Source organism: Somniosus microcephalus, chromosome 8, assembly GCF_052327205.1.
Source record: "Somniosus microcephalus isolate GS21.2 chromosome 8, FLI_Smic_1.0, whole genome shotgun sequence".
Taxonomy (NCBI): domain Eukaryota; kingdom Metazoa; phylum Chordata; class Chondrichthyes; order Squaliformes; family Somniosidae; genus Somniosus; species Somniosus microcephalus.
In genome coordinates this window covers 6,487,418-6,501,104 of record NC_140994.1, presented here as the reverse complement: position 1 = coordinate 6,501,104, position 13,687 = coordinate 6,487,418, and the positions used below count along the sequence as shown (strand labels likewise).

The following is a 13,687-nucleotide window of genomic DNA, read 5'->3' as shown; positions in this document are numbered from 1 at the left end:
TTCTTCCATTCTATCTTTGAATGCTTGCCATTGTCTATCCACTGTCAATCCCCCCAGAAACACCACCCAATCAATCTTACCCAATTCCCGTCTCATACCCTCGTAATTCCCTTTATTTAAGTTCTGGACCTTAGTCTCTGATTCAATTTCCTCACTCTCCATCTCGACTGAGAGCTCGATCATATTATGATCGCTCTGACCCAAGGGGCCTCGTACAAGAAGATTGCTGATAAGTCCCTTCTCATTGCACAATACCCAGTCTAAAATGGCCTGATCTCGAGTCGGCTCCTCGACATATTGGTCCAGATAACCGTCCCGAAAACATTCCAGGAATTCCTCCTCCTCAGAATTTTTACTAATTTGGGTAGTCCAATCAATATGTAAATTAAAGTCACCCATGATGACAGCTGTGCTCTTATCGCACGCTTCTCTAATTTCCCTTTTTACGCCTTCCCTCACCTCCATATTACTATTTGGAGGCCTATATATCACACCCACTAACGTTTTCCTCCCCTTGCTATTTCTCATTTCTACCCATACAGATTCCGTTTCATCCGAGTTAATATCCTTCCTTTCCATTGCATTAATCCCCTCCTTTACCAGCAATGCTACCCCACCTCCCCTACCTTTTTGCCGATCCTTCCTAAATATTGTATATCCCTGGATGTTAAGTTCCCAGCCTTGCCCACCCTGCAGCCACGTTTCTGTAATCCCAATCAAATCATACTTGTTTACCTCTATTTCCACAACTAATTCATCCACCTTGTTCCTAATGCTTCTAGCATTAAGATACAAAGCCTTCAGGCTTGCTTTTTTCACACTCTCATTATGAATTAGTTTGGCCCTTTGTGTTTCTCTCCTTTGCTTAATGCACGACTCTTAACTATTTTTATGTATGCAAAGCGTATTACACCCAGTCAGGGAGAACGTTAAAGTAAAGGCAAAATGGGCTGACACTAATTTGTCCAAAACTTGAGTTGTTTTTTTAACAAAAAGCATTTTTTAAAATTTAAAGTGTAATTTGAACAAAGTAAAAGTGATTGATTTTTCCAGAGAGACTTCTTACCCCGATGATCTTTCCATTGCTGGAGTCGGAGAGATAAGCCTCCTCCACCATCACCACAGCCAGAGACAGTCAGCAAAGTTCAGCAGCGGAACACACGCCCGAGGACCATTAAAGCCCCGCTCCACTCGCCTCAACCCAACTTGAACTGGGGGCCGCGGCAAGCAAGGTGATTGACGGTCCTGTCGGCCAATGGCAGGCGAGAGCGGGCTGTCAATCAGGCAATGGCACCAATGGGCTCGCGTGGCTGGAGGGAGGGGGGCGGGGGTAGGAGGCAGCTGGGAAGTTTGGTTGTGACTGAGTCGGTCTGCAGAGGCACATTGGATCACATGAAGAGAATCAGCGGAACGGGGCAAGAAGGAAACTTCATTTTTTTTTTGCAAGAGTGGTGAATGAATTTCAACCGAGCGGATCAGATCTCCCCACAGCTGCCTGCAGCTTTTCCTTCACTGTTGTGCAAAAACTTGTGCAAAACTTCACAGTCTCCAAACTCAACTGGAGGGAATGGAACGAAATGCTGCCTCTTCTGACCCGGCACACCTCAATTACTATACAAAGACATTGGAATCAATCTGGCCGGGACCCAGTCAGGCCGCAGCCACAATGCTGCTGTTGTCCTGGGATTATTTCTGCGAAGTGGCCCATTTAATGTTTCTTGCCTCCATTTAGAGGGAAATTGGTCACAATTTATCTTCAGTTATTTTTAAAAAAATCTTGCTGGTGGTTTGCATGGCTTTACCACCAACCTTAACCTCCTGTAACGATTCTGCATCATAAGATGTAATGTAAACGTTTCTAATCTCTAGACTTGACTATTCCAACGCACTCCTGGCTGGCCTCCCACATTCCACCCTACGTAAACTTGAGGTCATCCAAAACTCGGCTGCCCCGTGTCCTAACTCGCACCAAGTCCCATTCGCCCATCGCCCCCTGTGATCGCTGGCCTACATTGGCTCCCGGTTAAGCAGCGCCTCGATTTCAAAATTCTCATCCTTGTTTTCAAATCCCTCTGTGGCCTCGCCCCTCCCTATCTCTGTAATCTCCTCCAACCCCACAACCCCCCGAGATCTCTGCACTCCTCTAATTCTGCCCTCTTGAGCATCCCGATTATAATCGCTCAATCATTGGTGGCTGTGCCTTCTGTTGCCTGGGCCCTAAGCTCTGGAATTCCCTCCCTAAACCTCTCTGCCTCGCTACATCTCTTTCTCCTTTAAGACGCTCCTTAAAAACTACCCCTTTGACCAAGCTTTTGGTCACCTGCCCTAATAGCTCCTTATGTGGCTCGGTGTCAACTTTTTTGTCTTAAAATACTCCTGTGAAGCGCCTTGGGACGTTTTATTATGTTAAAGGCGCTATATAAATGCAGGTTGTTGTTGTTCTAATGGGATTTCTGCAACGGGCCTGTGATTCCCTGTAACACCACTAGGTGCCGCTCCAATGGAAATTGCGATGTTAAATGGCAGCTCAACCTGTAACAATTACCTGTCACGCCAATAGGCGGCGCTCTATTCTGTTTCTGCCGTGAGGCAATTAACATGCTTTCTGATTAAAAGTTAATTGTTTTCTCAGTAATTGAAATTTCTATATCCAAAATGTGGCATTAAACGAAATAATTACATATTTCACAAAACTTTCATTTCTATAGCGCCTTACACAATCACCGGACGTCCCAAAGTGCTTTACAGCCAATGAAGTGTTGTTCACTGTTGTAAGGGTTTGCTTGAAGGCATCAGCCTCTATCCAAAAGCCTGGACTTGGAGTTAAAAGACAGAAAAGACAATTCAGCGGATAAATATAATCATGTTATTTGTGTCAGTCGTGGCTCAGTGGGGAGCACCCTTGAGTCTGAGTCAGAAGGTTGTGAGTTCGTAGTCCCACTCCAGAGACTTGAGAACAAAAATCCAGGCTGACACTCCGGTACAGTGCTGAGGGAGTGCTGCACTGTCGGAGGTGCCGCCTTTTGGTTGAGACATTAAACCGAGGCCCCGTCTGCTCTCAGGTGGATGTAAAAGATCCCACGGCACTATTTCGAAGAAGAGCAGGGGAGTTATCCCTGGTGTCCTGGCCAATATTTATCACTAACGCTGATTATCTGGTCATTATCACATTGCTGTTTGTGGGAACTTGCTGTGTGCAATTCGGTTGCCCCATTTCCTACACTACAACAGTGACTACAATTCAAAACTACACCTCTACACTGTCCCGTCAAACACTCCCAAACCCACGGCCTCTTCCAGCTAGAAGGACAAGGGCAGCAGGCGCATGGGAACACCACCCCCTCCAAGTCACACACCATCCTGACTTGGAAGTATATCGGTCAATCCTTCATCGTCGCTGGGTCAAAATCCTGGAACTCCCTCCCTAACGGCACTGTGGGAGTACCTTCACCACACGGACTGCAGCGGTTCAAGAAGGCGGCTCACCACCACCTTCTCAAGGACAATTAGGGATGGGCAATAAATGCTGGCCTTGCCAGGACGCCCACATCCCATAAACGAATTTAAAAAAAACACTTCAAAAGTACTTCATTGGCTGTAAAGTGCTTTGGGAGATCCTGAGGTCATGAAAGGCGCTATAGAAATGCAAGACTTTCTTTTTATAAAATGTGGCAAAACTTGCCTTTAACAAACCCATGCTCTCTGTCTTTGGTTAACCTGAGCATTTCTAACTGCTCTCTAATTTTAGCTTCAATTATAGATTCAGGGAGTTTGCCCACAACTGACGTTGCAGTTACCCGGTTTATCCGTATCTTCCTTCTTGAACAAAGGTGTTTGATTGGCTGCTCTCCAGTCCCCTGGCACAACTTGCATATTTAAGGAGGACTGAACAGTTGCGGCCAGTGCCTCTGCTGTCTCCTCCCTGACTTCCTCCAACAGGTACACGCCGCCAGGGACTGATCCACCTTGAGGTTTTCTCAGAACCAATTCTTTTTCTCCAGTTCTCTCTAACAATTGTTCCCTATCAAACAACAACAGAGGAACAGGAGGAGGCCGTTCAGCCCCTCGAGCCTGCTCTGCCATTCAATGAGATCCTGGCTGATCTGTGACCTAACTCCATCCACCCACCTTTGGCCCATATCTCTTAATACCTTTGGTTAACAAAAATCTATCAATCTCAGATTTAAAATTAACAATTGATCTAGCATCAATTGCCATTTGCGGAAGAGAGTTCCAAACTTCTACCACCCTTTGTGTGTAGAAGTGTTTCCTAACTTCACTCCTAAAAGGTCTGGCTCTAATTTTTAGACGATGCCCCCTAGGCCGAGACTCCCCAACCAGCGTGAAATAAAGAATAGATTGGCCTTCCAAAGCTAGGCTTTATTAACTTTAAAATCAGCAGCATATCTTTCCACATCCAGTCCCAACTAAAGCTAGAAAAGGACTGAATTTAAGGTAGCCACAACACATCATGTGATCATCAACTACCAATGAGATTACAACACATATCCCAAGGCAGTTAACAAACAACGAATCACAATACTTTTACTAATCAAGGAATAATCACCACATTCACCCCTCCTTTTAAAATATACTCCAACCAAATAACTTTTACAATTTACAATTAATTATTTACAACTAAACTATGCACGAGAATAAAACTATTTACATAACACAATACTAAATGAACAACAACAAATAATAACATTACACATAAGTATTAAGTATCTCTCAACTAAAACAATATACTATAATATTTCAACAATTTTTAAAACATTACTATCAATTTAAAAGTCCATTTTCAATCGGTCGACCGGATATCTTGTTCGTGTCGACCTTCTTAACCTTGGTGAAATTCCTTGCCCTCCCACGCCAGAAGGCACAGAAGTATCTTCAACAGGAAGGCTATCCATATCCCAATTCTCAACGGCTTCCGGATTAGAAATCCCATCAGAAGATGAACTGGGACGGTCATAAACATCTATCAAAGGCTGACTAATAGAAGTATGATTATCTGCAATCGGATTGGAAATATTCGTAGTATCTGTAACAGCATCCACATTATCCAAATCATGACCATTATTAATATCCTCAGAAGAGGGCTGGCCCCCACAAGGAGCCAAGTCTTTAATTGAAACAATACTTTCTTTCCCATCTTGTAATCGAATATGAGCATATTGGGAATTTGCCTCCAACAGCTCCACCTCCTCCACCAAGGGGTCATATTTTGACAATCTAACATGGCATCGAAGCAACACAGGTCCCTGCATAGTAAGCCATGAAGGTACCGAATATCCCGTAGTAGATCTCCGCGGATAGTTAAAGAGCCTTTCATGGGGGGTCACATTAGTAGCCATTGAAAGCAATTATCTAATGGAATGCAGGGCATCAGGCAGCACCATTTCCCACTGTGTATTCTTAAGGTTCCGGGATGTCAACGCCAACATAACTGCCTTCCAGATCACCCCATTGTATCGTTCACACTGTCCATTACCCTGGGGATTATACGGGGTAGTTCTACTAGTAGAAATTCCCCGACTCTGAAGGTAGTCCTTCAACTGGGAAGACATAAAAGAACTTCCCTGATCCGAATGGATATACGCAGGCATCCCAAAGATGACAAAAAGTTGAGTCAAACATTTAATAACTGTAGCAGCTGATACATCTGCACAAGGAAAAGCAAAAGGGAACCTTGAAAACTCGTCCACAACAGTAAATATATATCGGTTCTGAGTAGTTGAAGGAAGAGGTCCCTTAAAATCGACACTCAAACGTTCAAAAGGAGAAGTAGCCTTTATAAGATGAGCTCGTTGAGGCTTAAAGAAATTCGGTTTACACCGAGCACAGATAGAACATGATGAAGTCATCCGCTTGACGTCTTCAACTGAAAAAGGCAAGTTCTTACTGCGTACAAAGTGTATCATCCTCGTAACCCCAGGATGACATAAGGCATTGTGAAGATTAATAAGCGTATCTCCGTGAAACACAGAACAATAAGCCCTCGACAGTGCATCAGCAGCAACATTATCCTTCCCCGGACGATAAACTATGTCAAAATGGTAACATGCCAACTCAATCCTCCATCTCATTATTTTATCATTTTTAATCTTTCCAAAATGTTTAACATCAAACATAAAGGACACAGATTTTTGATCAGTTACCAACGTGAAATGTCGCCCCGATAAATAATGTCTCCATTTACGCAATGCTTCTACTATTGCGTATGCCTCTTTTTCTATTGAGGAATGTCTTTTTTCACTATTATTCAAAGTACGTGAGAAAAAGGCCACAGGTCTTCCATTTTGGTTCAAAGTAGCCCCAATTGCAAAATCCGAAGCATCCGTCTCAATCACAAAGGGAACCTGCTCATCAATGGAATGCACAACTGCTCCTAAAATATCCTTTTTAAAATTCTCAAAACATGTCCTGGCCTCCCATGATAGAGGATATGTCGTGACCCAAATAAGAGGCCGGATCTTCCATGAAAAATTTGCAATCCAATTAGAATAATAAGAAAACAGTCCAACAACTCGTTGCAAAGCCTTAGAATTAGTAGGACAAGGTAAATCGATCAATGGTCGCAGACATTCTGGATCTGGTTTAATCTTATTTCCCGAAATAATATACCCCAATAGATTTACCTCAGTAGTTGAAAAGATACATTTCTCTTTGTTAAAAGTTAAACCAACTTTTTCCGCAGCTTGAAGGAATCTTTTTAAATTAGAATCATGCTCCACCCTTGATTTGCCACACACTGTGATGTCATCTAAGTATGAAAAGGTGTCAAGAGAGGGAGTTATCACTTATAAAAGCATCCATTGCCCGTTGAAAACAAGCAACACCATTAGTAACACCAAATGGTATTCGGCAAAACTGATACAGCTTTCCACCAGCCTCAAAGGCCATATATGGTTGATCCTTCTTAACAATAGGAATCTGATGATAAGCACTCTTTAAATCAATAGTGCTAAAAACTTTATACTGAGATACTTTATTGATAAGCTCATCAATCTTAGGCAAAGGGTACGCGTCTAATTGAGTATACCTATTAATAGTTTGGGAATAGTCTATCACCATTCGTTTCTTGTGTCTCTCATTAGTCGTGACAACTACCTGTGCTCGCCAAGGCGAACAACTAGGTTCAATGATTCCTTCCAATAAGAGACGTTGAACTTCAGAATTAATAAATTCTCTATCCTGACTACTATATCTTCTTGACTTGGTAGCAATTGGCTTACAATCCGACATCAAATTGGAAAAAAGTGATAATGGAGGAATAGATAAAGAGGTTAATCCGCAAATAGATAAAGGTGGCTTAGTCCCTCCAAATGAAAGACTAAGAGACTCGTGTAACTGAAGCACATCATGTCCAATCAAAATATCCGCACAGAGATTAGGCAAAACAGATAGGCGTATATCAGTATACATATTACCTAGAAGAACCATTTTCACAAAGCAACAACCAGCTATTTGTGAAGTAAGGGTCGTCTGAGCCATACACACCTGATACGTAACAGGCGAAATTTTCAAATGCTTCTCCTTCGCAAACTGAAGACTTATAAAACTCTCAGTACTGCCCGTATCTATAAGGGCCTTCACTTCCAACCCATTAACTTGAGCCGTAACTATAGCTTTGTTTAGGCCATGAGCAAATGCAGCAGAAATTGATGCAATAAACGCCCTATCTAAAGGCTGAATAGTCACAGAAGAGGTAGTGGAGGAAGACCCTCCCACACCAGGAGAAGGGAAGGTAATTGAACCTGATGATTTGCACACACGTGCATAATGACCTCTCTTGCCGCATTTACTACACACAGCCTCCCGAGCAGGACACTTCAGACGAGGGTGCCGGATATTCCCACAAAAATAACACTTCTGAATCCTAGAGGCAACGACCGCCGAAGTAGAAACTGTTTCAAAATCTAGTAAACCACTCCCATTAAGTCCACATAATTCCTTTTCATCCGAAACTGCCGAAACCATAGTCGCAGGCCGATTAAAAAGAGCATAAGAATCCGAACTTCTCTGAGCCACATCCAATGTAGAAGCTTGCTCAAAAGCACTTTTAAGATCCAGAGTCTTATTTTCTAACAACCGCTGACGAATTGATCTAGACAGTAATCCATTAATAAAAGCATCCCGTACCGATTCGTCCTTATATTCTTCAGCCGTCACAGCCTTATAATTACAGTCAACACTAAGGCACCGAAGTGCTTGTAAATAAGTATCCAAAGATTCTCCCACCTGCTGCCTACGGGCAGATAGAAGATGACGTGCAAATACCTCATTCTTTGGTTTAACAAAAATCTTTTCCAATGTAGATGTAGCCTCTTCATAAGTTTTACAGTGCAAAATATATTTATATACATCCGGGTCAATGTAGTTGATCAGCATATTCAGCTTATTTAGAGCCTCTTGATCCAACACGCCCAAAAAGTTTTTAAATGTACAATACCAATGTTTCCATTTATCATCCACTCCAGCAGAATTGGGGTCAGCCTTGAATCATTCTGGTTGAAGATATCGCTCCATTCTAACATAAAGTTAATAAATTGAAATAAAGAATAGATTGGCCTTCCAAAGCTAGGCTTTATTAACTTTAAAATCAGCAGCATATCTTTCCACATCCAGTCCCAACTTAAGCTAGAAAAGGACTGAATTTAAGGTAGCCACAACACATCATGTGATCATCAACTACCAATGAGATTACAACACATATCCCAAGGCAGTTAACAAACAACGAATCACAATACTTTTACTAATCAAGGAATAATCACCACACAGCGGAAATAGTTTCTCTCTATCTACCCTATCTGTTCCCCTTAATATCTTGAAAACTTCAGTCAAATCACCCCTTAACCTTCTAAATTCCAGGGAATACAACCCGAGTTTGTGTAATCTCTCCTCGTAATTTAACCCTTGGAGTCCGGGGGTTACAACAACAACTTGCATTTATATAGTGCCTTTAACACAGTGAAGTGTCCCACTATCCTCCTCCAGTGCACCTACACTCTGACTTCACCATCATTTGTAAAATCCGATGTAAATTATTTCTTTGATATCTCTGCCATACCTTCACCCTCCGCAGTTAGACGCCCCTCTTCATCCATGAGTGTCCTACCCTGTCTAACTATTCATTTTCCTTTTATATGCTTAAAAAACCTTTACTATTTCCTCTTATATGATCTGTCAGGCTTTTTTTCCCCCTTTATCCCTTTTCACCGCCCCGTTACACTTTCTATATTCCTTGTGACTTTCTGAAGTGATGTTCGGCCAAGTTTTATCCTCTGCCCCCTTTTTAAGTATCCGTTTAGCTTTAATCGATTTATTTACAGAACTCTGTTCTTTAAAGCATCCTCGTTTTGCTTTATAGGATTGTATTTATTTTGTACTCTGTCCGTCTCCTATTGGAAGATTTCTCACTGCTGTTCTGACAACCTCTTCTACCATTCAAGTTGCGACAGACTCTTCTTATCACCCTGAGCTCTGCCTTTTTCCAGTTCTGCACCCTTATCGCTCACTCTTCATTCTCCTTTCTCTATTCTTACCTGACTATGATGCGGTCGCTATTTCCCAATTGTTCTCCTACTTTCACATCAGTTATTTAATTCCCCAGAACTAAATCAACCAACGCTTCTTTCCTTGTTGTGGAGAAACGTACTGACCGAGGGAGCTCTCGAGGAAACATTCCCCACTCTAGCCACACATGTTAACTTTATTCCAGCCTATCTTGGGAATAGTTATAATATTATTGATCTGTGTAAATGGCCAATGAATTTCAGTATTGATCAGTGTGAGCTGGTGCATTTTGGTAGGAGGAATAAAGAGGTCACGTACTCCTTGGAAAACTAGAGTCTAAATGGGGTCGGGGAGCAGAGGGGTCGGGGAGCAGAGGGGTCGGGGAGCAGAGGGGTCGGGGAGTGCAGAGGGGTCGGGGAGCAGAGGGGTCGGGGAGCAGAGGGGTCGGGGAGCAGAGGGGTCGAGGAGCAGAGGGGTCGGGGAGCAGAGGGGTCGGGGAGCAGAGGGGTCGGGGAGCAGAGGGGTCGGGGAGTACAGAGGCACAGATCACTAAAAGTAGCAACGCAGGTTAATGAGGCCATAAAAAAATTCAAACAAAGCACTGAGGTTCATTTCTAGAGCATGGAATTGAAAAGCAGAGAAGTGATGTTAAACCTGTATCGAACCTTGGTTAGACCGCACTGGGAGCACCGTGCACAGTTCTGGTCTCCATATTATAAAAAAGATAGGCACTGGAGAAGGTGCAAAACAGATTTACAAGAATGATGCCAGATCGGAGAGGTTATACCTAGCGGGGAAGGCTGAACAGGCTGGGGCTCTTTAGGCTGAGGGGTGGCCTGATAGAGGTCTTCTAGATTATAAAAGGGTTTGATAAAAGCAATGCTTCTTGCCTTGTTAGACGAGAAACATACGGACCGAGGAAGCAATCCCAGATACATTCCCCACTCTGACCACACACATTAACTTTATTCCGGTTTATCTTGGGAATAGGTAAAATATTACTGATCTGTGTAAATGGCCAATGAATTTCAATATAGATAACTGACTCACCATGAGCAAGGCCACAGGAGTTCTATGAGTATATATTATTAGATTCGATCTGTCTTTCACTCCTTCTCCAATGTAAATATTTCCCACGGGCTTTTCATTATTAAAATTGTCCAAACCTCTGAATTCAGAAAAATTGATTCGCCGATTACCTCGATTACCTGTGTGCCGGACACATGCCCAACCAATCAGGCCAGAGCAGGACAGGACACCACCTGACCCATGGCCACAGCAACAAGCAATCCAAGTATACAATGGCCATGGGCAGGCTGTAGGCTCTGCACAGACTGGGACCTGGGTTACCCCGATAATTAGCAACAAACCCGGAGCTCCTCCACGGGCCACTGCTTTAATCAACATAAAACCCAGAGGCAACACCGAGGAATTCCCATTGAACACCACGGACTGCATCCCCCAAATCTACCAGACACACTGGGTGTAAATCTCTCTCTATCTGTCACACTGAAGGAGTTGGATATATTTCTTAACACTAAAGGGATCAAGGGATATGGGGAGAAGGCACGGACAGGGTACTGAGTTTGGATGATCAGCCATGATCTCATTGAATGGCGGAGCAGGCTCGAAGGGCTGAATGGCCTACTCCTGCTCCTATCTTCTATGTTTCTATGTGTAACTCTCTCTCGCTCTCTGTTACACTGGGTGTAACTCTCTCTCGCTCTGTCACACTGGCTGTAACTCTCTCGCTCTCTGTCACACTGGGTGTAACTCTCTCTCACTCTGTCACACTGGGTGTAACTCTCTCTCGCTCTGTCACACTGGGTGTAACTCTCTCTCTCTGTTACGCTGGCTGTAACGCTCTCGCTCTCTGTCACACTGGGTGTAACTCTCTCTCGCTCTGCCACACTGGGTGTAACTCTCTCTCGCTCTGTCACACTGGGTGTAACTCTCTCTCTCTCTGTCACACTGGCTGTAACTCTCTCTCGCTCTGTTACACTGGGTGTAACTCTCTCGCTCTGTCACACTGGGTGTAACTCTCTCGCTCTGTCACACTGGGTGTAACTCTCTCGCACTGTTACACTGGGTGTAACTATCTCGCTCTCTCTGTCACACTGGGTGTAACTCTCTCTCTGTCACACTGGCTGTAACTCTCTCTCTCTGTCACACTGGGTGTAACTCTCTCTCTGTCACACTGGGTGTAACTCTCTCTCTCTCTGTCACACTGGGTGTAACTCTCTCTCTCTGTCACACTGGCTGCAACTCTCTCTCTCTCTGTCACACTGGGTGTAACTCTCTCTCTCTCTGTCACACTGGCTGTAACTCTCTCTCTCTGTCACACTGGCTGTAACTCTCTCTCGCTCTGTTACACTGGGTGTAACTCTCTCGCTCTGTCACACTGGGTGTAACTCTCGCTCTGTCACACTGGGTGTAACTCTCTCGCTCTGTCACACTGGGTGTAACTCTCTCGCTCTGTCACACTGGGTGTAACTCTCTCTCTCTCTGTCACACTTGGTGTAACTCTCTCTCTCTGTCACACTGGCTGTAACTCTCTCTCTCTGTCACACTGGGTGTAACTCTCTCTCTCTCTGTCACACTGGCTGTAACTCTCTCTCTCTGTCACACTGGCTGTAACTCTCTCTCTGTCACACTGGGTGTAACTCTCTCTCTGTCACACTGGGTGCAACTCTCTCTCTCTCTGTCACACTGGGTGTAACTCTCTCTCTCTGTCACACTGGCTGTAACTCTCTCTCTCTCTGTCACACTGGGTGTAACTCTCTCTCTCTCTGTCACACTGGGTGTAACTCTCTCTCTCTCTGTCACACTGGGTGTAACTCTCTCTCTCTCTCTGTCACACTGGGTGTAACTCTCTCTCTGTCACACTGGGTGTAACTCTCTCTCGCTCTGTCACACTGGGTGTAACTCTCTCTGTCACACTGGCTGTAACTCTCTCTCTCTGTCACACTGGCTGTAACTCTCTCTCTCTCTGTCACACTGGGTGTAACTCTCTCTCTCTGTCACACTGGGTGTAACTCTCTCTCTCTCTGTCACACTGGGTGTAACTCTCTCTCTGTCACACTGGGTGTAACTCTCTCTCTCTCTGTCACACTGGGTGTAACTCTCTCTCTCTCTGTCACACTGGGTGTAACTCTCTCTCTCGCTGTCACACTGGGTGTAACTCTCTCTCGCTGTCACACTGGGTGTAACTCTCTCTCTCTGTCACACTGGCTGTAACTCTCTCTCTCTGTCACACTGGCTGTAACTCTCTCTCGCTCTGTCACACTGGGTGTAACTCTCTCTCTCTCTGTCACACTGGCTGTAACTCTCTCTCTCTCTGTCACACTGGCTGTAACTCTCTCTCTCTGTCACACTGGGTGTAACTCTCTCTCTCTCTGTCACACTGGGTGTAACTCTCTCTCTGTCACACTGGGTGTAACTCTCTCGCTCTCTGTCACACTGGGTGTAACTCTCTCTCTGTCACACTGGGTGTAACTCTCTCTCTCTCTGTCACACTGGCTGTAACTCTCTCTCTCGCTGTCACACTGGCTGTAACTCTCTCTCTCTCTGTTACACTGGCTGTAACTCTCTCTCTGTCACTCTGGGTGTAACTCTCTCTCTCTGTCACACTGGGTGCAACTCTCTCTCTCGCTCTGTCGCACTGGGTGTAACTCTCGCTCTGTCACTCTGGGTGTAACTCTCTCTCTCTCTCTCTCTCTCTGTCACGCTGGCTGTAACTCTCTCTCTCTCTGTCACACTGGCTGTAACTCTCTCTTTCTCTGTCACACTAGCTGTAACTCTCTCTCTCTCTGTCAGACTGGCTGTAACTCTCTCTCTCTCTGTCACACTGGGTGTAACTCTCTCGCTCTGTCACACTGGGTGTAACTCTCTCGCTCTGTCACACTAGCTGTAAGTCTCTCTCTCTCTGTTACACTGGCTGTAACTCTCTCTCTGTCACACTGGCTGTAACTCTCTCTCTCTGTCACACTGGCTGTAACTCTCTCTCTCTCTGTCACACTGGCTGTAACTCTCTCTCTCTCTGTCACACTGGCTGCAACACTCTCTCTGTCACACTGGCTGTAACACTCTCTCTCTCTGTCACACTGGCTGTAACTCTCTCTCTCTCTGTCACACTGGCTGTAACTCTCTCTCTGTCACACTGGGTGTA

The 13,687-nt window shown here is 44.5% G+C and overlaps 1 protein-coding gene across 1 annotated transcript in view; it reads right to left on the bottom strand.

The window, feature by feature from the left end:
* The window catches only part of slc2a15a (solute carrier family 2 member 15a), a 178,183-nt gene extending 177,045 nt beyond the window's left edge, over positions 1 to 1,138 (bottom strand). The window contains exon 1 of the mRNA XM_085994156.1: positions 1,067 to 1,138. Coding sequence (XP_085850282.1) covers positions 1,067 to 1,117 — 51 coding nt within the window. The 5' untranslated portion in view covers positions 1,118 to 1,138. The remainder of the gene's footprint in view (positions 1 to 1,066) is intronic.
* Positions 1,139 to 13,687: the final 12,549 nt, after the last annotated feature.